General features: G+C 52.5%; 8 protein-coding genes across 8 annotated transcripts; 3 read left to right on the forward strand and 5 right to left on the reverse strand.

Moving 5' to 3' along the window:
* Positions 1 to 3,363: 3,363 nt before the first annotated feature.
* Positions 3,364 to 5,963, reverse strand: GCG54_00006563 (uncharacterized protein; the record flags this gene model as incomplete). Its single annotated transcript, XM_045406562.1, has 11 exons — positions 3,364 to 3,733; positions 3,785 to 3,859; positions 3,887 to 4,077; positions 4,175 to 4,353; positions 4,432 to 4,492; positions 4,570 to 4,643; positions 4,725 to 4,762; positions 4,830 to 5,011; positions 5,067 to 5,139; positions 5,191 to 5,297; positions 5,367 to 5,963. 11 exons carry the CDS (start codon positions 5,961 to 5,963, stop codon positions 3,364 to 3,366), a joined length of 1,947 nt encoding a protein of 648 aa, XP_045269814.1.
* Positions 5,964 to 7,563: 1,600 nt separating this feature from the next.
* Positions 7,564 to 8,694, reverse strand: GCG54_00006564 (uncharacterized protein; the record flags this gene model as incomplete). Its single annotated transcript, XM_045406563.1, has 1 exon — positions 7,564 to 8,694. The coding sequence occupies one exon, from the start codon at positions 8,692 to 8,694 to the stop codon at positions 7,564 to 7,566; it is 1,131 nt and encodes a 376-aa protein (XP_045269815.1).
* Positions 8,695 to 10,668: 1,974 nt separating this feature from the next.
* GCG54_00006565 (E3 ubiquitin-protein ligase RBX1) lies at positions 10,669 to 11,184 on the forward strand (the record flags this gene model as incomplete). Its single annotated transcript, XM_045406564.1, has 4 exons — positions 10,669 to 10,773; positions 10,821 to 10,899; positions 10,965 to 11,035; positions 11,086 to 11,184. 4 exons carry the CDS (start codon positions 10,669 to 10,671, stop codon positions 11,182 to 11,184), a joined length of 354 nt encoding a protein of 117 aa, XP_045269816.1.
* Positions 11,185 to 11,407: 223 nt separating this feature from the next.
* On the reverse strand, positions 11,408 to 11,842 carry GCG54_00006566 (uncharacterized protein; the record flags this gene model as incomplete). The annotated part of the gene is made up of 3 exons (XM_045406565.1): positions 11,408 to 11,611; positions 11,672 to 11,731; positions 11,792 to 11,842. The coding sequence occupies 3 exons, from the start codon at positions 11,840 to 11,842 to the stop codon at positions 11,408 to 11,410; spliced, it is 315 nt and encodes a 104-aa protein (XP_045269817.1).
* Positions 11,843 to 14,481: 2,639 nt separating this feature from the next.
* On the forward strand, positions 14,482 to 17,417 carry GCG54_00006567 (putative metal ion transporter C27B12.12c; the record flags this gene model as incomplete). The annotated part of the gene is made up of 4 exons (XM_045406566.1): positions 14,482 to 15,776; positions 15,829 to 16,302; positions 16,994 to 17,160; positions 17,251 to 17,417. The coding sequence occupies 4 exons, from the start codon at positions 14,482 to 14,484 to the stop codon at positions 17,415 to 17,417; spliced, it is 2,103 nt and encodes a 700-aa protein (XP_045269818.1).
* Positions 17,418 to 17,874: 457 nt separating this feature from the next.
* GCG54_00006568 (60S ribosomal protein L23a) lies at positions 17,875 to 18,728 on the reverse strand (the record flags this gene model as incomplete). The annotated part of the gene is made up of 4 exons (XM_045406567.1): positions 17,875 to 17,962; positions 18,043 to 18,335; positions 18,488 to 18,555; positions 18,707 to 18,728. The coding sequence occupies 4 exons, from the start codon at positions 18,726 to 18,728 to the stop codon at positions 17,875 to 17,877; spliced, it is 471 nt and encodes a 156-aa protein (XP_045269819.1).
* A 534-nt stretch (positions 18,729 to 19,262) lies between these two features.
* GCG54_00006569 (25S rRNA (adenine(2142)-N(1))-methyltransferase) lies at positions 19,263 to 20,165 on the forward strand (the record flags this gene model as incomplete). Its single annotated transcript, XM_045406568.1, has 1 exon — positions 19,263 to 20,165. One exon carries the CDS (start codon positions 19,263 to 19,265, stop codon positions 20,163 to 20,165), a length of 903 nt encoding a protein of 300 aa, XP_045269820.1.
* A 952-nt stretch (positions 20,166 to 21,117) lies between these two features.
* GCG54_00006570 (Enolase-phosphatase E1) lies at positions 21,118 to 22,148 on the reverse strand (the record flags this gene model as incomplete). Its single annotated transcript, XM_045406569.1, has 3 exons — positions 21,118 to 21,747; positions 21,955 to 21,995; positions 22,103 to 22,148. The coding sequence occupies 3 exons, from the start codon at positions 22,146 to 22,148 to the stop codon at positions 21,118 to 21,120; spliced, it is 717 nt and encodes a 238-aa protein (XP_045269821.1).
* Between the last annotated feature and the right edge of the window lie 5,642 nt (positions 22,149 to 27,790).

The following is a 27,790-nucleotide window of genomic DNA, read 5'->3' on the forward strand; positions in this document are numbered from 1 at the left end:
GGTTTGTAGTCGCAAAGTCATCAGGCAATATCTCCTCCACGCCAACGTCGTTCCAACCTTGCGATCTGTAGACGCAGCCTACAAGCACAGGCACAGATATGTACATGCAGAACAGTACCCAAGGTAGCGCACATATCCGCAGATGCAAATGCGGGCTCGATCTGACGGTGCACGTAATAGATTGACATGTCGGGCCCTGGTCAAGAATCAAAGGTCAACCATTCCCCTGGGCCCCGAAGCCGAAACCGCAGCCGCTGCCGCCGTGGGTGTGGGCTTGGGCATGGCGACAGGCAATGTCAATCCCGGCGCAGCTCCCATTCCCGCATTTGCGAAATGTGAGTGGTTTCCGTACATACTATGCAGTACATACGGACTCTCTGGGACTTTGATGCTGTTCTGTTTCTGAGCTCTGTGGATTCTTTCATCGCATGGGTTCGTCAGATCATTCGCATCGACGACAGCATGGTTCTTGCCGGGGAGATTGTTGCACAGAAATTGCCGTGTAGTAGTTGGCGGGGTGCATGTAATTAGATCCCCGACAAAAGTGCCCGTCTCCGTTCTTTGTCTCTCTCTGGGCCAAATTGAATTGTCAGTCCTCTGCCCGGGCGGACATGCGAATATGTCCGGCCCCACCGCAACTCGGCCCATCTGCCAAGACTACCACAATAAGGGCCAAGGCGACGTGGAGGGCCGACCCCAATGTCTCCAATGGCGGGCGAGTCCAGGCCCAGCTGCGCTCGCCATCACCTCGCCATGTTATGTCGCTGTTCGAGATGGACAGCGACATGAGGTGCGGTCCTCAGATGTCCGCAAAGCGCATCATTCTGGTCTACCTTAGTCTGGTAGCTGGCCGTTGCGGCCCGTCTGTTTCCATGTAGTGAGTGCACCTGCGCAGTGCAGTATTGGATCCATCCGTACTGCTGCTAATCATCACGGACACATACCCGTACGGACTCGAGTTGAATCGAGTCGTATCGAATGAACAAGCCATTCACCGCTCAGGACGCATCACAAGTGTCCGTCGCCAATCCGACTGTCCCGTCCGTACCGGTCGAGCTCAACGCCGCAGAAGCCGCAACATCCATCCAATCAAGCGATGCCGTTGACAAAGTCGAGAAAATGTTGCAACTCCACCTCACAAACCCGCCCGCGCTGCATCACAGCCTCAAGCTAGCGAGGCCAAAGACGGCAAGGATCAGTCTGATCCACTGTCGACCCACTTGAAATGGCGGATTGAAAAGAAATAAAGAAAAAGACAGGGCAGATTAGGGTGGCGCTGGTGGGTGTTCTCAGAAGAAGCTGCGGCACTTAGTAAGCTACTTTAGGTCTTGTAGGTAGGCACGTACATAGTATACTACCCAGGTGACACGGGGTACGTACATAGCACAGGTGTCCACGCCTAGCCATTTCCGCAGTGTCATCCTGCCCTGCTGCTTGGCCCCTCACTGCCGATCAGGATCCCCCATGCATCCCATCCCAATCCATAATTCAACCCCATTGCGCTGCCTGTTTGCCATTCTGGCTGGTTCTGGTCGTAGTTCTGGACCCAACTCCAGGGGTCCAAACCCAGCCACTGGGGGAGGGGGGCCGACTGATGAAGAAGAGCCCACGGAAAAAGAAACCAAACTTGCGATCTCACAATCTGGAGTTCGCGCTAGCGGCCCAACTCGACAAGGACCCCAACTTGCCAAGCTTCCAAGCGCTTGTATCCGTGAGGTAAGTCCGGTACGTAGCCAAGCGTCCAAAGGCATTTGTACGCTAGAGTGTATCCGCACTACGTACATTGCACTGCAAATCTCTGAGACCTGCCGACATCATCGCCGGCACCACACGTCAGTCGGTACGTGTTACTGAGCTCTTCTGCAGCGTTGTCCCTCATACTCGAGCAATGGCGTATGGAGTGTAGAACTCGACTGTTCTTTTCCCATTCTGCTCTGTCCTGCCCTTCTGCCTCGCCTCGCCTAAGCTTGCCTTGCCCTGCCCTGAGCGGCCAAAGGTGGTGGTCGATCGCCCCTTGGGCACTATCACCATCTCCTTCTCACTTAACTGCCACCCTCACGGTGCTACGCATGGTATTTGCAATTTGACGGAGGGAGATGCGCTACCCCATCGATGCCGGCACTGCTATCCTCCCACTTTACGCATAACGAACCACTCGCCGTCCGTTTCGCTAGTACCTCGGGTTCCCATCTCGCTTCCTCGTCACCTCGGTTTTTGGTTTTCGGTATGGCTGATCCAACCACGAGCAAGTTGAAACCGTGTCACCGCCAGCATTCACCAACCCCATCATTCCCGGTGCTTAAGTCACCACATGCCTTAATTTGCTGCGGCGGCAAGCCCAGTTGGGGGGTGCCAGAAGGGTTGCGACCAAGCTGCCCACTGGCCGTTACCTCTCCGGGGTATGTAGGCAATCGGCCACTTTCCCATCGTCCCGTCCGCCACCCCTACGCACATCTATTGCTCCCATATTGCCCCCTCCAGGGTCTGTCACGGTTCTGCAGTGTATCGGTACCGTCTTTGGATTTGACGCTGTGCTCTATGTACCACGGTGGTGTAGGTATGCTGCGCGACCTGCCCAGTACAACCCATATCCAATTCACCGGATTCAACCGGTATGTGGACTGCCGTGCCCTCGGTATCATGGAATACCCAAATGTGTGTCTCGCACATGTACTAATCCATATTGCGAAACCAGCATATCCGTACCCGAGGGACATCTAACTCCGAATCTTCTTAGCTTGTTATGGAGACCCAGCTGGACGCTAGACGCTAGACGCTAGCCTCTTTTTTTTTCCCTTTTTTTTTTTTCTAATAAAAAAACTTTCCCCCATCCTTTTCTTCCCCGCCCAGCTGCCACTACGAATTGCTGTGATCCATCTCATTGCGACTCACGAATGGGTAGGTACGTATAGTGTACTTTGTTGGCCCCCATGCCATCCAAGCGGGACATGCAAACCGCGGATTCACTAGGCCATATCGTTCAATAGACGCTAGTCCTTAAAATCGGCAGCACAGCAACGCTTGACCAAGGCACGAATAGGCGCGATAGGTAGAACCCGTAAAGATGCTGAGGTCCCGCCATCGGAGGGCTAATTAGCCCGGCCGACCCGGGGTTTGCTCCAGGTTGAGACGACGCCATGCCATCTGTGAAGATCCATGTCCGTGCTACGCTTGCCTGCTCTCCCTTTCCTCTGTTCCTTTGCCGCGCCCCCCTAAACGGCATAAACACAAAGCTGATACGACTGTCGCTGAGGGCCATTTATCTATCGTGCACGTTCGGACGCTCTTCCGCCAATTGCTAGGGGTGTCTCAGCTGAATCACACCCCCTCCCTCTCGCTTCGTCCCCAGTCCCACATCCCTGGTCAATCGGCCTTCATGAAAAACCAAGGCCGGCTGGCTGCCGATTCATCTGACATGTAGAGCCCCGCCGGCACCTTCATCGGAATGGGCATCGTCGTTCCAAACACTTCATCGAAGCCTGGTGACTCGCCTTGGTGTCGCTGCCGCCAGTGCTGGTGCTGCGGGTTTTCCTCATCGCCCTCATTTCCGCCGCGACCCATGTGAGTCTGCGCCCGCGCCCGCTTCAGCGTCTGGGCACCTTGGTCGGCTCCCCGCCGCGTCCCAGAATCCGCGCAGCCCGCCGTCCTGCCCACTACGACCAACACGCCGCACTCCCAGTTGCGACAGGAGAGCTTGGCCGTTCCCGACTCCCGGTCCTTCACTAACCGGCCCCTAGATTCCAATTTAGGTCAGCCTTATGATCGATCCACGTCGTTTCGTCACGTCCTGCTTAGACGGCATATGGTTCCTCTGGCCCCTCCCTCCCCGGCCTTCTTACTACTGCGACGTTGGTGCCGCCTGTCACCAGGCCTCGCGATGACTTACCATGCACTCTCTGACAAGTTTGCGCTCCCCATGTATGCCCAGACCGCACCGTTGCACGCTCGTTCTCGCACAAAAATGGCCTTGCTATGCAACAGCAGACCTGTTCGGGTACTTTCGCAATCTCGCAGTAATTCTCGCGGAAAGGTGGAAGACTTCCACCACTTCTCTTGCATGCAAATAGTGCCGGCAGCCTGTTTAATGACGCGAAATGAGCATTCTCGAAAGACAGGGGCATTTGGGCACCAGGATCGACCGGCGCCGCGGCGATCCCGGCCGGGACACACTAACAGATCTACCGCCTCGGCTGCTCGAAACGGTCTTTTCGGTCGGAAAATAAATACGGAAATGATGCTGCAAATCGACCGCTTCGGTGGTAATTGTTCTAGAACCGGAAGGACCTGACCTTCCGGCCTTGCTTCTGGTCGATTTGGACTGTCTTGCTTCGTATTCCTTCATGCCCGAATCACCTACAAGGGTGTCGTGGGGTGTTAGTCCGCTGATCACCCCGTCAAGTCTCGACAGGTTTTGAGTGCAACCACACTTACCTTGACAAGCATTGTAAATAGCTGTCAAATAACCATGGTTCAAAGATCCCAGCGAAGAAGCCTGATGACAAATTGCTTAGCGAAACCCCCTTGTCAAACTGCCCGCCAAGAGCTGGGAAAACTGTTCAGCCTACATACCACGTAGTCGACGTCGACGGGATAGTCGGTTGCTAACCCCAGACTACGAACAGTGTTTCCGAGTCCACAGTAGCCTAATTTTAAACCATCAGTTCTTATTTGACACGCCACAAACATCAATTTCTGGCGCCTTCGGCCTTGGGGGGTATACTGACCTGTGTGCTGCCAAGAGTCATTCGCATGGCTCCCGGAACTGCGGATTGAAGTCAGCTGTCAGAGTCGATGCCATCTTTGCAGTGACCCTCGTTCGATTGACTGACATTGTATGGACAAATCCGTAGCGACTCGTTTCGGAAAAGTCGTAATTGTCAAGGCTCTTGACCAGTTTCTCACCAATACCAAGAGCTGTTAGGAAGCGCCGTAGTTCCTTTCCAAACAGTGTCTCCGTACTGGCTGTAGTCTGCTGCGTCTCGAAGCGAGGCAGGTCGATGAGAAACACCATCTGCCAGTGTGAGCTAGACCATGAGGAGGATTTTGATGAATTGGAGACGACGAACGTTTTCTAGAACACCCGTTTCTCCCCAATCGTAGGGAACCAGATTGCCGGAAGGAACCACAAGTCGGAGATAGCTGCCATAATCTCAGTAGCTGCCGGTAGTTTAAAGAATGGAGACGCCTTACCCTTCATACTTTAGGATCTGCAACTTAGAATGCATATACCCGCCGTGCATGGGCGGGAAGCAGAATCTGATGAGCCCAGCAGGGGCGTTTGACCTAATCACTGCTTTCTGTTGGATAGTGTCAGTGAACGTGTCATCGGTCACGGATAGGGGCTTTGTTGGCAGTTTTCCACGTACCTCTGCGTCGTTTGCTGCATACGCAACCAGCACCATCTTGGTGCGCCGACAGTCGATCTTCGATAGTAGCCACTCCTCATCCCATTGAAATGAGGAAAGAACGGCGAGCTGCAGCTGCTCTTTTTGCAACACTTCTTCGATCTTGATATCATCGCCCCTTCTCGGGTATCCTCGTGTCCAGGTTCTCCTGAAGACTCCCTTGGCGAAAGGTAGATCGAGGGCATTGGCTGCTTGCTCCTGTACCTTCAGAACAGGGACAGCGTCTCTTAACTCTTGGCTGTCAGCGGCATCAGTCCGTTGAGATTTTGACATCTTAATGTTCTCGTCAAGGTCAGCTCGCGTGGCTGATCGTTTTCCCAGTCTTGCGAGACGTTCCTCTTCCATTCTTTTCCTGTCAAGAGCAAGGCACCCAAACGTAACACCAGTGGTAGACTTGATGGACTGCTTCAAAGGGCTCGCTGTCGCATTTGACGCCTCTGATCGATTGTGACGTGTGGTGTCTTCTTGTTGCAAAGATAATGCAATGGCCAAGGCCAGATCCGGGTCATCTTCCGCATCTGGTGATGCAAAAGGCGCTGGATTGTATTCTGAACTCATGATGATGCGCAAGCTGCAAGAAATACGCTTTTCCTGATTGTTCCAGTAGTGATGAGATGAGAAATTGAATTCCAGAGTCTCTATTGTGCTGGATTCGGCGTGGAATAAGTTGAACGTGGGTTACAGGCAGTCGCGATACCATACAGCGTTTATTAATTTGGTTGGGTGGCTGTCGCGGTGTCACGTGCCTTCGTGACTACGGTTCTTCTTTGTTGCATACTCCCCCGATCTCCTCCCGCTTAGGTACATTAGATGCATAAATGCGCCGCTCCCTAAGTGTTAATTAATTCACTTACCGCTCGTATCTGCTTGATTTCTTTACAATTTCTTCAGACTCCCAATGATAAGGGTTGAATCAGTATGGGAAAGCTTGATAGTTGTACGATCAGATAGCAGACACGACAGATCTAATATATTCATGACTTGTTCTTGATTACAGTTGCTCGTCACTGCCTGATGCGCAGCGACTTGTGACAATACTTGCAATCTTGCCTTCTACTGTCTCGTCGTCACGCTTGTGTATATAACTATTTACGTCAAGAGCTTGGACATATGGGTCACAAGCTCCTGAGATACGGACGTGGCTCTGTTTGCGTTTGTAGCTCGATTGTCTGATCCGTCACAACGACACATGATAGCAGGACAAGTGGCGTTTCTTCTTGTTGTGATTCCGGGCAAGCATACTTGATTCATTTCCCCACCTGCTCCCAGCCCCTTCGCCCCTGCTATGGCTTATCATGGTGTTAAGATGACAGGACGAGGTATCTTGCATTCACCATACAACCAGCACGGCATCAGTATGATGGCCTTGGACAACAGGGCAGAAACGAGTTGAAACCCCGTGCAACATCGAGAATCAAGGCTTTACCTCTAGCTCGCCTAGACTATGTGGTATGCTGCCTATCGTGAATGTTTGCACGGCCCAAATTGGTATGGGCTGATCTAGCAAAGCACATCGCCATCCCCAATTTACGAACAGGTTCGAGAACAGACCTCGGGGTAAGATCCGAATGAAACTCCGAGATCCAGCTGCATTTACACCCGTACCCTATGAGAGCCGACGCAGGAAATCTTACTAGTATTCTTCATGCCCACCTTGCTTCCCGTCGAGTTCAAGCCGAGCTTTTGCACAGGGTGAATACAACATACTTCCCATCAACGTTTATGGTCCATTCATGTATTCTCGACGTGCATCACACTGACGGGCATTCACAGCCAGTGGTCCTAAGACAAGGTAGACTGTCCGTTTGTCGAAGAGTATATTATATACCTTTAAAAGTACGTCACGAAGCGTTCCAACGAAAATGCAGACGGAAAATGATTGAAATTGTCCTATCTGAAGAAAAACATCGATGTCGCCTCCGGGTATCAAGTTGAATACTCCTGGCGTGGGCACAAAAAAAGCATCTGCCAATTTTGCCACATCCCGTAACCCCAAGACACCCAACAACAAAAATCACAATCAGCAGCTAGAACTCGCAGAGACTCCCGTTCCATGCTAGTTGTTGGTCCAAAAGTTTCACATCCATAGAGCATGGACACCTGGTTGATGGGTGGCGTACGGAAAATGTCCACCTCATAGTCCAGACCAGTGGCTTCTTCAAGAGTACAAAGGACGTTCTCCCGATTTGGCAGCCGCCAGAGGGGAGTCTAGTTTGAGGATTCGACGAAGACTGTCCTCCATGACACGAAGATCGGAAGATCGGGCCTCCTCGGCTTGTGTTTTGTTTCCAACAATGACATTACTGGCGTGGGATGTTGAAGGTGCCGGTGGCGAGGGTTGAGGAGAGCCTGTCATACCCTTGCCTCCAAACAAGTATTTCTTCAAGGCTTCGGAGCGGTCCTCAGATGGTGAGTTTTCCGAAGCTTTTGGTGTACAAGGTTGACTAGGACCGGCGCGGGCAGCCCGAATGCGGTCCTGGTAGGGAGTCGAAAAAGCAGGGCCAAGTGGCTTGCCGGGAAAGCCATCCAGCTCTGCCGAAGAAATGCCGCTCGAGGATCGCTCGAATGGCATTCGATGCCCCGGGAGGGTATTGTACGGTTTCGCGGCGAAGGGACTGTCTCTGAGCGCGGGAGCCGACGGCGATACAGGCCCCTGAGGCCGAGAAGAGGAGTGAAGAGAGCTTACTCGACGTGCCTTCTCCTTTTCAGCCCTGTCCGCTCGAAAGATTGCATCAAGGGGAGACTCTCGGGCCACAGGCACAGTCGATGGATGGTGCGGTGTCGGTGCCTCGTGCTCCGTCACTGGGGGAGATGGTTGCTGCTGAACATCTCGTCTCATGCCCGGATTGCCTGGGGACTCGGGGATCGATTTCGAGTAGAAGCTAGGCATAGGCAGAGCCGAAGGAGCGGGAGATGCGTGGAAGGTTGCGCCAGCGAAGGCTGCAGCGGTGTTTGGCTTGTTGCTGACGGGAATGCTCTGGGGTGTTGACCGACGGTTCTGGCGCGTGTCTGGCGATGCTACAGGATTGGCACTGGAATTCTTAGCTCGAGGCTTGTGGCGAGAGCGCTGCTTGGAGCCGGCCTGAGCCCCCGCGGCCGACTGGGGATCTGGGGAACCCGAGTAGGACTTCTGAGGAGTGTGTAGGCCGAACTGATCAAAGGCAGAATTCGACACATTTGCGATATCGTTCTCGGAGGCGTACATTTTCTGCCCGGCCGTCTTCCCGCCGCCATTTCGACCTCGGCGACGGTTGGGTGTAGGCTTCGCTTGATTGGTTGTCTCCTGCATACTGATGTCTGAAGGGACAATCTGGCGTGTCACTTTTCGGCTTTCAATGTTTCGCTTTGCGTTGTTATTAATGTAATGAGAGACGGCAAAGGAACGAGAAGAGTGCTTTGTGTACGGCAGTCTCGTGCTCAGAGCCGAGTCGGTACAGGCAGAGCGCTGTAGGTACGTAGGCTAGGTATGATGCGTTAAGATGAGGCAGGCTCGTCGGTAGATCGGTCGACCGCAGAGTGAGTGCAACGGCGACTGTCGACGTGCCGCTGGGAGCGTCGTGTTGATGCTTAAAGATACTGGGATTTTCGCTTTGGTTACGGGCGGATGATGGTCGGATTGCGTGTTCAAGCGCCGGGAGGATGGTCTGTCTGAGGAAGCGGGTTTCGGGGAAGGGAAAAATAGAAGCAATTATCTGATGCAGAAGAAACGCGTGATGGTGCTCTGCTCATTGTGCCGTGCAAAAGGAGGGCGAAGAGTAGATAGGGTGACGCTGAAGCAGCGATGGGGTGGGCAGTGGCTGCAGCTGTGATGCGGCTAGGCAATGGCGAAAGAGGGGAGAGGGGCTTAAGTAACCCTGGCGCCAAGATTGGGCTCGTTCGGCAGGGCCAGGCGAGGCACGGCATGCCATCCCAACCTGTGTTCCTCGCAACTGTCCAACACCACCGACCAAATAAATACATCCAATCAGAAGCAACCGAGCCACTGCCGCCCCCCATTTCCCGGGCCCGTTCTCAATGCCAGCCTCACGATAAGCCACTCCTGCTCTGATAGGCACCCCACCATCCTTGTTTCCCGTGCACCAAATATGGCAGGGCGCGAGTCACTTTCCAGGACCAACTGCGTCACTGCTGTGACGCGGAGACAGCATGGTTGAATGTTTGTCTACCCGCATCTTGAAGTTCGGACTGTGCTGCGGACAGTATGAACTGGAAGTTCGTCAGGCTAAAGTCTTCAGCTGCTCTTGATGACTGCAAATCCAGCCAACAGCCCCGGCTTTCGGCTTCGGAATGCGGGCGGCAGAGACTGAATTGGCGTCGCATCGCCCGCACTGCTCGATCGATATTCGAACTCCCGTCATCAAATAGATACCACCAGCTACGCGAGTGTCTCGGGGCAAATGGAACGCGGTACGGGTACCGTACCTTACCTGACAGGACCTCAGGTAGGGCCATGCTGCCATACGACTATGGTACCTAGACTATCTTTTGGCTAGCGTACCTTAAGTAGGTAATTTCGGAATCCATGGATGGAAGCCAGCGGAAGTCAGAGCTGACATGAAAGGCACACCGGCCTTCGCTGCCCGTCCGCACAACCTACCTACCTCATCTACCTATGTAGGTCCTAGGTGGGTGCTTAGGCACTATAAGGCACCTTATTCAGGCATCAGGTACGTATCCGTATGTACTACCTACCTTATGCAGTAGTAGTTAGTGTGCCTTGCCTACTGCTTACGGCATAACTCCATCCAATCACAGCTCGCACCTGCCTACGAAACGGAGTTGCTTTAACCACTGGTGGCAGCCTTGCCTCTTACTCTGCCAAAGGTAAGGCAAGCAGCAGTGCCTCACCAACGCAACGCCCGCGAAGACGAGCAGAGCTAGCCACGAAACACGGCGATAAAGCATCCAAGAGGTACGGACAGTGGTATAAAATTTGTTTATTCTTCCGACCGCATCAACCCGACGTGTTCTTTTCTCAGGCACGGCAGCCTTCCCTGTCTACCTTCCTGCTGTACCCTGCTGTCACCTGCCGATTCTGCCACCTCTTTGACCTCACTGATCAGTGCTGACCCCCTCCCACCTCCAACCAGGTACTAAGGCATCAGGTACAACCAACCGTTAAATTCGAGAGCTCTTCTGCCAAAGTCTGATTTCCATCACCAACTCATCGACCCCGCCCCTCGACTCCCGGTATTCCGCTTTCGCAGCACTCGCCGCGCCCTCCGAAACGTCCATCGAACCCCGCCGTTTCTAGAATCCCACCATGGCCGACGTTGACATGACCGATGCCCCTGGCAACGTCGTCAAGAAGGGATCTGACGGTGACTCCAAGGCCGCCGACGGCAAGAAGCGCTTCGAGGTCAAGAAGGTTAGCATCTCGGATCTAACATTCCTTCTGAGCTTACGAATAGGTAGTGGAACGCCGTCGCACTTTGGGCATGGGATATTGTCGTCGACAACTGCGCCATCTGCAGAAACCACATCATGGACCTCTGTACGTCGAATAGAAGGAACATCGGCTGCGGAGCTGTTTCCACGGACATACTGACACCACCACAGGCATTGAGTGTCAAGCGAACCAAGCCTCTGCCACGAGCGAGGAGTGCACCGTAGCTTGGGGCATTTGCAACGTATGTATTCTCGCCCGACACAGCTGTGCGTATACTAACATTTCCACCAGCACGCCTTCCATTTCCATTGTATTTCTCGCTGGCTCAAGGCCCGCCAAGTGTGCCCACTGGACAACCGTGACTGGGAGTTTCAGAAGTACGGTCGTTGATATGGTGTTTACCCACGAGGAGATATTATTACATGGTTTTGGCGTCGCATAGTCGCGCAGGAGCGCCTCCATACAGTCAAATGGTACAATGAATGGGCTGCGGCATTTTGCACAAAGCTGGCCCATGTGGCCGACCAGGAGTAAAGGCACACGAGCAGATACGATACCATAGGAAGCACTGGAATGATTACGCCTAGCCTTATGACTATTACTCTCGATACCCTTAGCCTGATTTCTCTATTGTAGCCACATTGCGTACACCCGTGCCACCAGTTTCCAACCACTTCACCGGGTGTTGTTTATAGAATGGCCAAGGAGGCACAATAAGAAGAAATGTGAGGGCGGTGCCAGCGAGACCTATGTAAACCGCCAACTTGATATCTTGAAGGAAAAAGCCAACGAGGAAGGCGAGTGCCTGAGATGTAAACTGTTAGAAGGTCGCGGAGAAGAGGGATGTGGTGTTGAAAGTTTTAAGGTGCGGACTTACCCCGGATGCTGAGAGGACGAGGGTAGCCAAGAGGTCGGCCAGCTTTTGGCCCTCGAAGTCCTGAGGAGAGGCAGACATCAGCACATTGTGGTTTTGGTAAAGACGTCTTGTAGCACTCACAATCTGACCCTCGGCCAGGTCGCGCACCTGGTCGAGAATTTGATCAGCCATGCCGGCTGTGGAAGGGAAACGTGTCGAAGCGAAGGACAGTGTGACGGTACGAGATGCTGCGTCTGATGGCAAGATTGAAGGGCGATCGAGAAACGCGTGCAGCAAGGAATCGGCTTGCCAAGGGATAGAATCCGTCTGTCGGCCCGTAGATGTATCCCCGAAAGGTAAGAAGCTGGGTATTTTGAGGCGATCAACAGATCAGGCTACCAGCAGCTCGCTGGGTGTAGTTGGCGACAAGTATGCCAGTTCGTAATAGTAAGGTAGGTGCTTGGAAGCACGGACACTTCTTTCGATGCTTGGCTTTACCTAGGTACGAGTACGGACAGGTAGCAGCCAACGGCAGAAGCACCCGAAGCGGCGCACCCATGACACTGGAAGCACTTGGCTTGGGCGTGCACCACTCTTTGGAGGGCATAATAGACCAGTGTAGCGCGAACCGTTTGGACGGACCCACAAACTGTGGGCTTGCACGGTGCCGCCCGGCCCGGATCCACTCAGCTAGGTACGCAACTGTGAAGGCAAGGTCAGGTAGGCACAGTACCTAAGCACCCAGTCTACAAAAAAAAAAAAAAAAAAAAAAAAAAAAAAAAAAAAAAAAAAAAAAAAAAAAAAAAAAAAAAAAAAAAAAAAAAAAAAAAAAAAAAAAAAAAAAAAAAAAAAAAAAAAAAAAAAAAAAAAAAAAAAAAAAAAAAAAAAAAAAAAAAAAAAAAAAAAAAAAAAAAAAAAAAAAAAAAAAAAAAAAAAAAAAAAAAAAAAAAAAAAAAAAAAAAAAAAAAAAAAAAAAAAAAAAAAAAAAAAAAAAAAAAAAAAAAAAAAAAAAAAAAAAAAAAAAAAAAAAAAAAAAAAAAAAAAAAAAAAAAAAAAAAAAAAAAAAAAAAAAAAAAAAAAAAAAAAAAAAAAAAAAAAAAAAAAAAAAAAAAAAAAAAAAAAAAAAAAAAAAAAAAAAAAAAAAAAAAAAAAAAAAAAAAAAAAAAAAAAAAAAAAAAAAAAAAAAAAAAAAAAAAAAAAAAAAAAAAAAAAAAAAAAAAAAAAAAAAAAAAAAAAAAAAAAAAAAAAAAAAAAAAAAAAAAAAAAAAAAAAAAAAAAAAAAAAAAAAAAAAAAAAAAAAAAAAAAAAAAAAAAAAAAAAAAAAAAAAAAACAGAACCCCGCATACTATAGTAGATACTAGTATATACCACAGATACTATAGTAAAATAAGGGAATAAAATTAAGAAATAAATTTTATAAAATATTTCAAATAAAATTATATATTTAAAATATTATTAAAGAATTTTCCCCTTCTTAATTATCTATTTACTATATTAGAAGAACTGTGGTACTTTATATCTACTATATAAGTGGCTTATAGTATAGGGTTTTTTTTAGTAAAACGGGTGCTAAGGTAGCGCACTAAGGTAGATACCTATGGGGTACGTCGCGTACTGGCACCACAGCAGTCCTCACCTAAGGAACCTTACTCAGAGGACCCGTGACAGACCACTGCAGCGACGCTGGACGACTTTAGTTCCCCACCTCACTGCCCAACTGCTGGGCTGCTGTTGGCCGGAGCCAGGTGGTGCTTGACACCTGAAGGGAAAAAAGTTCTCCTTCGGCTCGCCTCTGCCGGGCGTCTCCCTGGCTCGGAATTTTTATTACAACCAGGAAATCCTCTCCTCCCTTTTATAGCCTCTCTCTCTCTCTCTCTTCTTTCCCACTGAAAAAACAAGAAAAAACTCGACCACACCACCGCTCGAGGGCAAGTTCAAATCGTCCCAAGTCTTCCATTACCCACGGCCAGTTTCTGCTCATTGCTTCGTACAGAACGAACATTCCATCAGATCAGTCTGATTTCTTCTTTGAGTGTCGACTTTCGGGACTGCGACGGACGAACCTGTTTCCGGGCGACGAGTCCCGCATCTAGGGTTGACCCAAATAGACCACCTCTCGTACCTCTGCCGCTACTATTGCCAGGAAATCCCTCTTTCTGGTCCTTTATCGCCAAACCTCAAACTCTTGCGGAATTTTACGTTCGATATCGCACACGCTCGTCCGAACTCCTAGCTCTCGCGTGACTGCATCACAGTCCGGCATTATCGCCCTCGCCTGGCTTCATTTTCACAGGTCGCGAGACCCAACTGAACTACCCTCTCAACCAGAACACCACCAAGTTGGCTTCACTCGCAGCTGACGCTACCTCCCCCTCCCGTTCACTCCTAGGTCCTGGTTTCTGGGTCTACAGCGGAGTGAACAAGAAGCCTCCATAACTGGGTTCCCCCATTGCCGATTTTATACACCTTGGGAACAATCAACTGCGACAACGTCACGCCGTCGCTCTGCTGGCATCTCCAGCGTTTATCACGGCTCTCAGGACTGTCGCGGCCCTGCTTGCCCTGGAAGCTAGCTATTCGTTCAGCGGACAGCGCGCCGCGGCCGCGCGGGGTGCTATCAACTGCGGTCTGCATCGCACGTCACTAAACGCATCAGTTATGGGTATCGCCATCTGAGTTGAGCGTTGCGGAGGCATTTGAAGAGAAGCGATTCCGAGTAACATATCTCATCGCTCTCCCTTACGGTCCTGTGAAATCGACTGGTTCGCCTGTTTCGTCGCGTCAATCGAAATACCAGGAGCACCGCAAGCGTACTGTCAACAATTCTCATCATGTCGGACCACGAGGAGACCATCTCTGAGGGCACATTCAAGACGCCGATCCCTGAGCTTGACGATCACCGTCACCAGGTCACGGCTGCCCCTCACCCAGAGCGTCCCCGTCGAGGCACTTTCGACACGCTTTACGGAGCTCGATTGCTGAGCCCCGAGTCGGCCGCAGGCGATGCATCAGCCAACATTCGGGTGAGAGACTTCGAAGAAGCAGTTGTTGATGAGGAAGGGGCTGATGTCTCACCAACGGCTCGTCGTGTTCGTCGGCCGACGGTTGAGACCATCACGGATCAACGATCCGTGTCGCCGCCAAACTCCGTCAAGGCCTTCGCTGAGGCGCGTCGGCGTGAGCGTGGCATGTCCTTTTCGGAGTCTAAGGCGGAGCGGGCTGGTGACGAAGAAGAGCTGCACCGAGCTGTCTCGATCAGCAGTCGCCGAAGCCATCGCAGCCGGCCGCACACGGTGGACGATGGTGCCAGTCTGGCTACCAATCAGTCCGCCGAGGAAGATGTCTGCTTCCCTCTCCAGGAGGGTCGGCGCAAAGACCAGTTGTACATTGACTTTGACTATCTCGAGAATTTCATTCAGTCAGATAGGGCCTCGCGGGTCAACAGCCGCCGCGATTCTCTTCGTGCTTTTCCAGACCTCAGGCCGCAAACATCGGAGGCTGTGCAGCCACAATTGCAGCTCCACACTGTTGATGGAGATATTCTCAACATGCCCTCGGACTCGTCCACGGGTCAGGATGCTCCCGAGAAGGAACCCGCTGTAGAGGAGGAGCCTAAGGCGAAGCAATCCTCAGCACAACAGCCGGTGGATCCCAACCGATTCAGCTTCTTTTCTTCGGCGTGGGAGTCAACGATCCACGCTGCAGAACTGGGCGACCTCGTGCTACCCGGAGAGGACCTCCGTGGTCTCTTTGCCTTGCCTGCAGATGAGTCGGATGGCGTTTGGTGGCTGAACGTCAACAACCCGACCAAAGAGGAGGTTGTTGCTCTCTGCAAGGCTTTCGGTGTTCATCCGCTCACCATCGAAGATATCACAACGCAAGAGGCTCGGGAGAAGATTGAGCTCTTCCCCTCTTACTACTTTGCGAGCTTCCGATCGTTCCACGCAGTTCAGGAAGATGACGGCATCGAATACGAGCCCTTCAATATCTATGTCGTCGTCTTCCGTGAGGGTACTCTAAGCTTCAGCTTTGAGCCAAACGCACATGCGTCGCACGTGCGGAAGCGCATCGCCCTTCTCAAGGACTACGTTGCGCTCAGCAGTGACTGGATCTGCTATGCCCTAATGTAAGTTTATCTTCATGCGCATATTGGCAATTCTTGCTAACCTTCTGACCAGCGACGATATTGTCGATTGCTTCGCGCCCGTCATTCGTGAAATCGAAGTCGAGGCAGATGCTATCGAGGATGGCGTCTTCGTGGCTCGTGAAGACGACTCAAACGCTTTCCTCCGATCAATCGGCCGTGTTCGTAAGAACACTATGGCTTTGATGCGCCTTCTGGGAGGCAAAGCTGATGTGCTCCGAGGCTTCACAAAGCGCTGCAACGAGAACTACAAGGTCACTCCTCGCATGGATATCGGCCTCTATCTTGGTGACATCCAAGATCACGTCGTTACCATGGTCACCAACCTAGGTCACTTTGAGAAAATCTTGTCTCGCTCTCACAGCAACTACTTGGCGCAACTTTCGATCAACAGCATCTCGCAGGGCACGCACACGAACTTGGTTCTAAGCAAGATCACCTTCCTGGCATCCATCCTCGTGCCGCTGAACCTTGTCAGCGGTTTATTTGGCATGAACGTCCCAGTTCCGTTCGCAGGGAGCAACAATCTCGCTCCATTCTTCACCATCTTGGGAAGTTTGATTTTCTTCTGTGTGGTTAGCTTGGCTTTGGCTCGCAGATACAAGTACATTTAAAGATACGGCCTTATGTGCTAGGCGGATACTATGGCTAGGTGATCAGGGGAAATGACGGCAGAAAAAAGAAAAAGAAGGAAGGGATGGCATTATGACTAGACTGCGTAGTAATGTCACCATTCTCTCAATGCAATCGGGTCTGTTGACGATGCGTGTCAAATATAACTGTTGACCCGTGGAACACGTGGGGAAAAATCAAAAGCCACCATGCAGCGTGAGTTCATTTTCTACGGTAAAGTCGGGCATGTGCTTCTCGAGGTATACTTCTTGCAAGTATGCGTAATAAAATTATTGATAGGCTCTGCTCAGTAGAGAACTGCGGTGTCCAAGCGAAGCGGATTCTGAGCCAATGTGGTGAGGTAGGTCCTACCTACCTTAGGTAGTACTGACACTAAGGTAGCGGGACCCAGAGTGGGGACATGGGAAAAAGTGTGAGCAGTGTGCGGCGCTGAAGTCAACTGAACTTGAACCTTCGTTATTCCAAAACCTTCACCACGAAGAACAATCGCAACGACGCACGCCTCAGGTCTCAAATACCGTTGTTCAAGGAAGATCGAAATCTTGAACTTTCTAAATCACACGCAGTCGCGTTATCATACGACTTCTCCGGAGCGCAGCGTCAGACACGGAAGCCATGGAGTCATCTAAGCAGGCCCTCCAGAACACCGACCTGGAACAGCTCAATGACAAGGACAAGGCCGAGCTCCGTCAATTCCTTGCGAACGAGCAGCAACGGTCGCAGATACAATCACGTGAGCACAACCTCTGATTCTGTAGAGCGTAGTGCGAGGCAGCAGTAGGCAACCGAGGCAATCAAGGAAGCTAACATGCAATCACGACAGAAACCCACGCGCTCACGGAAATTTGCTGGAAAAAGTGCGCCAACGGCTCGATTCGCGGCTCAAAACTGGAAAGGGGAGAGGAGTCGTGCCTTGCCAACTGTGTTGACCGCTTCCTTGATGTCAACTTCCTCACAATGAAGCACCTGAACAACATGCGTTCGGGCTAGATGATTTGTATGCTCACATGAGCCAAGGAGGATGGGACTTAAATATCGAGAAGGGAATGGAAGATGCCTCAGCTGGCGCCCATCTATTGTACAAGCATTGTAGGACTACGACATATCACAAATGATTGGAATAAGATACTTCCCACGACGCCATTGCAATTGAGTGCATACAAGTCTGGCGATTACATTGCTTGGCGAGCACAAGGAGCAAAAAGGAGCAGTAGTGGTTCAAATACAGGGTCACGAGGGGCGGCAGTGGTTCCGCGTTCATATGCAATTTTTGAGACTCAACCTGGTCATTGTACCCCAGCTCGAGGACTGGGGAATCGATTTGCGCCCCTGGGATACCACCCTCGGGGATCTAATCAACAACCTTTAGACGCCAATGCCAATGCCGTTGCAGTCAATGAACCCGAATTGCTTTTTGTTCCCGTACCCATTCCCGTCATTTCAACGTTTAAACGAGAGCCAGCTTGGTGGCGGCGATGTCAAGAGCATCGACGTCAGGGGTAAGGCGGGCGTAGGCCTTCTTGGAGCCGTCAGGGCTATACAGTCATTGTTAGTTCATCTGGTGGTCTGTCTGTTGCGCGCATGTCGCATCCAAATAAGCGGGAACTTCTCTTACCGGATCAGGGTGTTGATCTTGACGGTGTCGATGTCGTAGAGCTTCTTGAGGGCCTGCTTGATCTGGGCCTTGTTGGACTTGATGTCGACGATGAAGACGAGGGTGTTGTTCTCCTCAATCTTCTTCATGGCACTCTCGGTGTTGAGGGGGTGGATGATGATCTTGTGCTCGTCGAGACGGGGCTCGTGAGGGATCGACTTGCGGGGGTACTTGGGGGCGCGGGAGACGACGAGAGTCTTGGGGCGGTGGAAGGAGGTCGTGTAGCGGACCTTGGTCTTCTTGTGGGAGTTGGTCTAAGAAGTTTGCATGTCAGCTTCGGTCGTCCGTCTTGAATATGCTTTCTAGGAGGAGGCGGGAGACATGGAGCGAGCAGTCGAGGTCGCCGCCATTCATCGATCCCGCTTCCTTCCAAGGAACCGCCTCGTCAAGTTTGTGTTGTACTTACACCCTTCAGGGCAGCCTTGGCAGCAGCATTGGCCTGCTTGGAGCCCTTGGGAGCCTTGGAGGCACCGCCTGTAGATGTCGCATCAGCAATCGCTCTTTATGATCAAAGAACTCGCAAAATCTGCTGCAGCATGATGCTCGGGAGGTTCGCCCCGTTGCCGTCGACGGGCAGAAGATTCATCGAGCTGGAAAAACTTGGAATGGTGTTGCTGTCAAGTACCTTTCTTGGTGTTAGGGGCCATTGTGAGTGTTGGGGGTCGTTGGCTGGCTGGTCGGGTTAGCTGGCTGAGTCGCGGTTGAGGTCGAGAAAAGAAGGCTCTCGTGAACTTTCCCTTTTTTTCCCCCGATTCTGTGGTTTGTGTTAGGGCACTGGATTTTTTTTTCCCGCTTACATGGTCCGTGCACCCTCGAGGCTGGGCCCGTTGCGTTCGACAACTGGGGCGGGACTTATCTGAGAAACGCAATATCTATTCGCCGTTCGCTGATAGTGGAGCTCACCTGTCTTGGGCACCTTGAAGTCAGTTCGTGGTCAGGTCGGGAGAACTCATGGATGTCGAAATTTTGATCTGAGAGATTCTTGATCACATGATACTTCAAACCTGCGCAATATCTCTCAAGCTTTGAGATTCTCTGATACTAGCTCTGGCTTTTGGTGATCGCATCCTGACCGACAACATACCCTGCGCAAATCAAGTTTCTTCAATAACTCTTACCACCGGAATCAAAAGCCTTGTGCGGTCACATTTGATCTTTCGAGAAGTGACGGCTCATCAGCTATGGCTCGACAACAACCAACACCGAAGCTCCTGTCAAGTGGTAGGCCTCCTACTCTGAAGAAGGCGAAGTCGATCAGTCGGAAAGAGACCAGAACTCTCATCAACACTCATCACACACTACAGAAGAAGCGACAGCAGGCCTTGGCCAGAAACGACGAGAAAGAAGCTGCGGCTTTGGCTGCGGAAATCTCCTCGCTCGGCGGACTCAAGGAGTATCAGCAGGCCAGTCTCCAGGGCCAAAGGACAGATCGTGGTGGAGACAGCTCAAAAGTTCTTCTGGAGTGGCTGCGATCGGCGAATCTCCAATCAACAAAGACCATGGCGGCGGCGACGAGCGACAACCACGGCAGTGAACGCCGCCGCTTGCGCATGCTTGAGGTGGGCGCACTCAGCGTCGGTAATGCTTGCTCCAAGAGTGGGTTTTTCGAGATGGAGCTCATCGACCTTAACAGTCAACAGCCGGGAATCCTCCAACAGGACTTCATGGAGAGACCTCTTCCCAAGGACGATACAGAGCGGTTTGATATCATCTCTCTCAGTTTGGTTCTGAACTACGTCCCTGACCACTCGCTACGTGGGGATATGCTTCTCCGCACGCTGTCATTTCTCCGTCAGCCCAACGACGATCTTCCAGAGAGCGCCCGCAGCGTTTTCCCCGCCTTGTTCATCGTTCTACCCAAAAGCTGCATCTCCAACTCACGCTACTTCTCTCAGGGTCGACTCGTCGAGCTGATGACTCTCTTGGGATACGCCCAGGTCGAAGTCAAGCTCACGAACAAATTGGCCTACTCCTTCTGGAAGAGACAGGGCCCTGCTCAGCAGCCCATGACCCCGTTTACCAAGACGGAGATCAACCCAGGAGTGACTCGGAATAACTTTGCCATCACTCTGAAAGCTTCGTGACACCCGTGGCCCCGGAGTTGTCATTTCAGTACCGCTGTGAAACAGGCGAGAATGATTACCTATCAGGACACCCGGTTAACCAACGCGCGATCCAATACTACGGCCTCCGAAGTCGGGTGGAGTAACCTTACTCCTGTTCGAGGCAGCTACGAGCTTTGTCCCTGGCTGCGGCTTCCTTTTCCAGGACGGCAATGGGCGATCAAAAGGGAGAATTCGGCGACACAGTAGAAATCCTCAGCTGGTGGCCTCGCATAGATCGACGGACGATCACTTGCGTTATCGCCCTGGAAATGCGCACTAGAAAGTGTCACGTTGCCCAGAGGGTCGGCACCGGCTAGCCCTGGTGATATGCCCAAGTACCGTCTCTCCAGACTTTAAGACCCCCCTCAAACGCCCCCATCCGCCGCTCTACGTTCTCATCACCGGCATCAACAATGTACCGTGAAGAGGTAGCGGATGGCTCGGAGAACCGACCGATCGGTAGAGCACCTGGCCGCTAGTCCTGAAGAGATGGCTCGAGTGTTGCTTGCGAGCTCTAATTGAATGTGGTCGGACTGTTCATTTCGTTACCGTGAGAGATGAAGCTGGGTGTGTAGCAAGTATTTGGGCATTTAGCACCTGGATTTATATACTTGATTCGTTGTGTCCTTGCTCGCTTGGCCCAGAGTTCAGCACTAAACCAAATGTCTGGGCTGGGCTCCGACTGGCGTCGTTGTGGCTACACAAAGTTGTGGTACTGGTGCTGTAAAGAGTTGGAGGGGGTCGCCTGGAACGGTCTTCGTATGGGTTAGAATAAAGGAGAGCAGGAACAAGATTTGGACGGAGACGGGAAAGCTGAAGGTGATGTTCGCCGGATGCAGACTATATTCGAGGCACTCCAAACCGACCCTCCCGATCGAGCTACAGCGTTTAGCAGGAACATTTGCAACCCGAAATCATCAAGCGATTGTTATTACGTTGATCTAAGATCCTCCAGCTCTCTGAAGTCCCTGATTGGCTGAGGATTCATATCAGCCGGCAAAGGTGCGTTGCCCGGGCGGACGACGGGTATGCTTTGCATTCCTGCCGCAATGGCGGCTGAGACTTCACGTGGATTGTCGCTGAGGAACAGCCACTCGTCAGCCTTGGTATCTTGAAAGTTGGATAAGATATTGGTGTAGCTGCTAGACTCGGTTTTGAGGCCGGCGTTAACAGTGTCGAACCAGCCAGAAATGAGGGGTGTCAAGTCCGACGGCTGTGCATCTGTGTGGGCAAAGAAGAGTTTCTGCGCAGGAACAGAGCCGGATGAGTAGATAACCAAGCGCAAACCGGCGTTTTTCCACGATAGAAGACGCCCAGGGACATCTTTGAAGAGGGGTGCCTTGATCTCGCCAGATTTGTAGCCCTCCTTCCAGAGGTAGCCTTGAAGAGCCTTGAGGTAAGAAATCTTGACATCGCGGCTGACGAGGTCCCGGAAGTGAGCCTCGAAAGCGGAACGGTCAGACACGCAATCATCAGGGAAAGCGTTCCGGTAGTGAGAAAAGCCAGGGCTGTCCCACTGCTTGTCTAAGGTGGCCGGCAGAACGTTGACAGCATAGGGGAACTATGGGGAGGATGAAGTGTCAGTACGGGACGCAGGGATTGTGCCGCCACGGGTCTATGCGCACGGTGATCCGGCAGGAATGGACAAGCGACCTCCGTGGTAGGAGAACGCAAGCGGGCGGCGGAGAGCATAATCGGGGTGTCACCCGGGACCCGACAGAACCAGGGTTGGGAGGTGGAAGTGGCTGCGCGGGCAAGACAATCATACCAAGACATCTTTGACAAAAGAAATGGGGCACACGGTCCCTTCTGCAATGCGGGCGATTGGTTCAAATCAGCGTGAGTTCTCTTATCAACTACAAAACAAATCCATCCAGCTCCGAGAAGTGTGTGGATGCGGGGAGATGAAGGCTCACCGATGTCAAGCAGCACGACCTTGACACTGCCGAGTTTCGGTGCCATGGTGGGCTGTTCAGGCACGATGTGCGTCGGGTGTTTTTGTGTCGGTAGTGGCGGTGACCAGGTGAGAAGAAATACGGATAGAGGTGAGACGGTGAGGACCGGGACGCGACGCGCGAAATGTCAGAGGAACGCGAGAAGGGTGAAATAAAACCCTTCAGCGAGGTCTCGCTCGTTGTGAGTTGGTATGTCCTGCAGCTGATTTGACCAAGCTGACACTGGTTCATGCATGAGGTTGGACGGCGGGAAATTGCGAAGAAGGCGGTCAAGCCAAACCGGAATTCAAGAAGGCCCGGGAAAAAGGATGCAGCGTCGTAGGTAGGTTGGGTTGCAGCTGTCGTGGTGTGTGTGTGCGACTGCGACGGAGCTGTACGAAGGTGGGGTGGGGTCGACGAATAAAGCGCCAAAGAGTTACACAAACGTTCTCCGGTAGGCCCAATAGCAGCAGCATGTCAAGACAGCTTAAGGCTAGATGAACCAGCGGTGAGCCCGTCCGTTGGCGAAAGCAACAATAACAACGACAACGACAACACCACGATCGCATTGAAAACACGTTGCGGGAGGACCGAGTGTTGGACGGGCTGGGCCCTTGAAAGCCCGGACGGATTCGGCACGGGAGCCGGAAAGGGAACCGGCGACGGGAGCTGTCACGAGTCCGTCGGCAGGCCCCAAGGAAGGGCAGAGAACGGCGGCGGTGACTCAAAGGAAGCGCCAGAAGCGAAAGAAGAAGAAGAAGACGCTAACAACTGGCCACCGACGGACCACAAGGTGCCTTAGTTAGGCGGTGCGCACGGGTACCTAAGGTAGATACCTTACCGGTGAGGACGCATCCGTCAGCCACTCAGGTGTTGTCAGTACCTGGGACCAATTTCGATGCGCAGCAAGGCGCCATAAGCCAGAGAAAAGCCACGCCATCGTGGTCCACCGCCGATAGTCTGCCATGCCTAGTCACAAGTCCAAGGTAGTTGTTGTAAGCCAATTGACGGTAGCAATTTTGCGTGTTTTCATGCACTTGCCAACCACTTGTATGCACTTGGTATGGGCAAGATACTGGTAGCCACGAGCTGTTGAAACCCTTTGTTTCTCGCCTCCCATCTTGTCTTGATCAATAGAGATAGATCCACTCGACCGATAACGTCGACGTGTCTCGCCGAGAGGCGTTGGGCGAACGGCCACAACACGACGGAGGACACCACGAGCTCAGCTATCACTCACTCACCCACTGAGTCACTTACATAGTTGAGGTGTCGGACACGGAGGCGTCACTTTGGAATGTGCCCGGCAGGCAGCATTGCGGACCCGGCTGTCCACATGGTCTTTTATCGCCGCTGTCCCGCTGCCGCCACCCCGATAACGCTGCGGAACGAAGGGAGCCCAGGGCAGGGGGAGCTGCAGGCTGCCCGCTGCAGAAATGCCTGGTCAGGGGAGTAGGTAACTTTGCCGCCGCTCCTCCACAGATCCTGCTTCACGCGCGACGCTATTGTCGCTAAACTTGCCGTGATCAGCGTACCCGACTGCAGCACAACATGCGCCGATGTTTGTTCACTACCTAGGTAGGTATCTGAGGAGACGAGGAACAACGGGGAGCTCGACGCTAGCTGGGAACGAATGGCCATACATACCACACCCAACCTCCAAAAAGCAAAACGCCAGCAAAACGCCAGCATTTAGCCGGCAACCCACAACAGCTTCGCGCTAATTGAGCCAGTTCAGGTGCAGCGTTGCAAGATGAGACATGAGGGAACTTGAATATCGGAGAAGCATCAGCCGTTGCTCTATTTGCGTGCTTGCCTCTTGGTCAAGTCAAGACAAGACAGGACCAATCGTCTGCGTACAGACTACGGATAAGCACACAGCACGTTGCTGACGGGACCGTCTCCCGGAGGCCGAGTCGCCACTCCGCCCGGATTTTACTTCCTCCCCGCCAGCCGGTCACACGACTAGAATCCGACGGGGAGACGGACTGGCGGTACCGAAACTATGAGGAAAGGGTGGACAGGAACGGCGACGACTGATGCAGACAAGGCAATATCGAACGCACCGAATGACGCCTTTGCTCATCTTATTTCCCCGCCTTCGGTCGGAGCTCCCTCTTGTCCGGCGTGTAGCTGTGTGTAGCTGAGGTAGGCGACACGGAAGCAGATGACCTCGAGTGGATGAGCTGACGGCATGTGTCAGTCTTCGCCTTGTATTGATCGGCTAGATAGAACGTTGTGAACTACAGCGTACGGCTGCGGGGTTTCGCGTTGTCTGCAATCTGTGAGCCAATTTGGGTTCATGGGGATGACGAAGGGCGCAATGTCTGAAACACCCTCGATTACGGTCATAGGCGGCCAAGCCAACGTTACGGGCGCCATTCAGCAGCTGTCGGAGCAAAGCAGCTCGTTTGGAGGCACTATGGAGGGGTCAGATCAGCGTTCAATCATCGGACGAAGGTTTGACGTTGAAGTCTCGGGGTCGGAGGAAGAGACAACACTACGACGTTGCCTTGGCACAAACGTAGACGCCTGAGTGGGATTGGCGCTGATATCGTACAGGCACGGTGTTCTGTCGTTCTATAGTAATTAACGCACTGCACACATACAGTGAAGATCACGAAGCTATGTCACTGCGAAGTAGCTTCGCGTCATCTTAGATAGGGGATGCGTACGAAGATAAGATGAGGCATGTGAAGTATACGACTTCACAAACATTGAGCTTCAGCTTATCGGGCTTCAATTGCACAGCGACGTGACGATACGTGATCCCATGCTTCTACAAATACTAGTGCCTGTGCAAGAAGCGGTATCTCATCACCGTCCGTGGCGAGGGCGAGAGGCACGCAATTCCAGCGTCAGACTGGGGTGAAAAGCGGGGCTCTCGCCAGCTTTCGTCTGATGCCGGAACATCCATGGAGAAGGATCACGGACGGAGTGCGCTTGGATGCGTTGGCCCTTGGGTCGACCTCACCAGGAATCCGGGGGATTCGTGGATGCTGATCTGCTCCCTCATACCAAGGCCCAGGGATGTACTGCTCCTGTTTTGTACCTACTGCTTACTATGTACTGCCGCGATAGGGACAGCGTCGCGATGTCGATTTCGGGGAGACAAGGGAATTACACTTCTGCCCATCTGCAGGTAGAAAGGAGTGCAGCGAGGGCCAGCCAATGAGACAACCGCCAGGTGAGCAAGTGAAACAGAAACCCAAGGAATCCAGTCGAGACATTGTGTGAGGTAAACAGCAGACCAGGCACTCAGCTGCAGGTCTGCCAGTGCCAGTGCCAGCAACCACAGCTCTGACGTTCCTCGCCTGCGTGGCTTCTCCGTGCAATCTCCTGGGACGGAACTGTGCCGGGGTCGACCATCTCGAAGTGAAGCGGGAGACGTTGAGAAACGGGGATGCTAACGGTGTACAACTGACGAGTGACGACGGACCTGACCCCCTTGCTACCCCACGGCCCGAGTCTCGAACGGTCCAGGAAGTCAGATCGCAATGTGGGAAGGAAAACGGCAACCAGCTTCAATCTAATCCAACTCTCTCCCTTATCGGGGCCCAATCCACCTCCCCGGCTGAGTTTAGTCACGTCCTCTGCTCCCCGTCGAAGGCATGACCGAGTGACAGATCAGCAATAGACTTGACATAATTGAACGCTATTCTTGTGCAATGCTTTCTGGGAACCTCCCGACATGTTGTTCAAGCAGTGCAGCCCGCCGAAGAGGACAGTTGAGGACACATGGCACGAATGACGATGTTCTTCAGCCATGATCCAGGAATTGCTTCACGAATTCTGGGACCCGAGGGAGGGGCCGTTGCCACTCTATCTTTGGTAGCTAAGCCGTAATGGGGTCCATACCTGCAATCCCGTCTGATCCCCCCTAACTAGGCATCTTTAGAAGACGGGTTATTGGTTCCTCATTACCCAGCGTAGGTAAGCAGACCGGGTTATGTAAGGTAAGGTGGTATCCGAGATCCGATAGCTGGACTTGCAGAGGGTCCTCTGGCCAGTTTATCTTGATGGAGGACCAAAAAGAGTCAGAGGACTGAACAAATCGAGAAGGACCCCTTTTCCCAAGTTTCGGCGTCTCCATAACAATCAAAAAACGTGGGACAGAAGAGGATACAGTGCTGACCCCGTTCCACACCAAGACAAGCACAGTAAGGTAGCACCCGTGCATAATACGTGACGCGCTCCCGCTCGTGTCCGTGAACGAATTGCTTCTCAAAATTGCGAAGAGACGGCGCTGGGCGTTAGGTCGATGGCTGGCTCGGCCGGCCGATCGGTTTCTTGGTGGTGGGATGCTTGGAGTGTCGTTTGGTTGCGCGCTTCCCGCCGCAGCAAGCGACTCGAATCGGGCGTGCACGAGCATCAGGCAGTGCGGCACGCGACGAAGAACTGTTGGATGGCAGCAGGAGGAGCAGCGGCACGAGCTGTCGGAGTTGGATACGCGGCCGCCATGTCGATGTTGGAGCTTGCTTGCCGCTGCCATGTACCTGCTGGCCACGTACCTGGCGGTGTGGCAACTAGCAACGCAGCGAAGCGGGGCCTTCAAAGGGCTGGGCTATCCAAATGGCTGTCAAGGACGAAGGTGTAATACCTAGTGTACGGCAGTGTAAGGTACTCGCTCATGTCCACGGCGGTAGGTGGCCGGCTGTGCAGCCGGTCGGACAGCTGCGCCAACCAGCCACGGCGGCCACTTTACGTTACCTTTTGTAAACAACGTGATATGTTTTTGGCAGTCTAGCATGATTGGAGCTGCGCAACTAGGTATTCCCAGGGGGCCGACAAGCACCTGGGCACCTTTAACGGAACGTGGCCCTTTCAACGGGACAGTGGACGTTCTAATGAGATGCACATACCCTGGGTCATGTAACGGGCTTCCGAGTTATATGCTATCTACCGGTACGTGTTTGAACTTCCGCCACTGCGAGCTTTGCTTAAGGTAAGGTACGATACATAAGATACCCACGGTACAGAAGACACAGAGGCAGCGAGATGCAATGGTGTTTAACCCCAGACGGTCCCTTGCAGCCAGTCAGCGAAGGCCGAACGGCTTCGTAGCTCCCCCACCCTGCGTCAACGTAGCCCCCAGTCGAGAAGGTTGCCAGCCATTCGCTCATTCATGCAGCTCGCAGGGTGCTCCCAAACACTGAACTATGTTGGCCCTGTCGCACTGTCTCCTCGGTCATTTCCATGTGGTTTGCAAGATACCCCAAGTCCCGCTTGGACGCGCTGGTCGCGCCGCGTATCTCGATATCTGCATTCGTCATAGCCCATCATGCTCGCCCGTTGGTGATTGGCTCTGGGTTGATTGAGTTGACTGCACCCCCTCTCCGCCCGCTGCGTTCTTGGACTGTTGTTATTGTTGTTGCAGGTGCCGTATCCGTATCGTTGATGTTGATATGTCGGCTCTGTTGACATGAATCTACACAACAACTACGCAGGAGCGACCAGCCCATGACAAAGTCGACAGACAGTGGTTGGTATCTCGGGCTGAGCCATTGATTGCGTCTGCCATGGAAACTGATGGCATGTCATGGAAGCTGATGGAATAAGGGCCATGGGCGGGTGATCGATCCAGTGAGGGATGTCGTGCTCGCTCATTCCGTCCGTAATCCATGCCGACTGATCAATCAATTCGGGCAATTCAACCAGAGGCACCGCACC

Source organism: Colletotrichum gloeosporioides, assembly GCF_011800055.1.
Source record: "Colletotrichum gloeosporioides strain Lc1 chromosome Unknown consensus_10, whole genome shotgun sequence".
Taxonomy (NCBI): Eukaryota; Fungi; Ascomycota; class Sordariomycetes; order Glomerellales; family Glomerellaceae; genus Colletotrichum; species Colletotrichum gloeosporioides.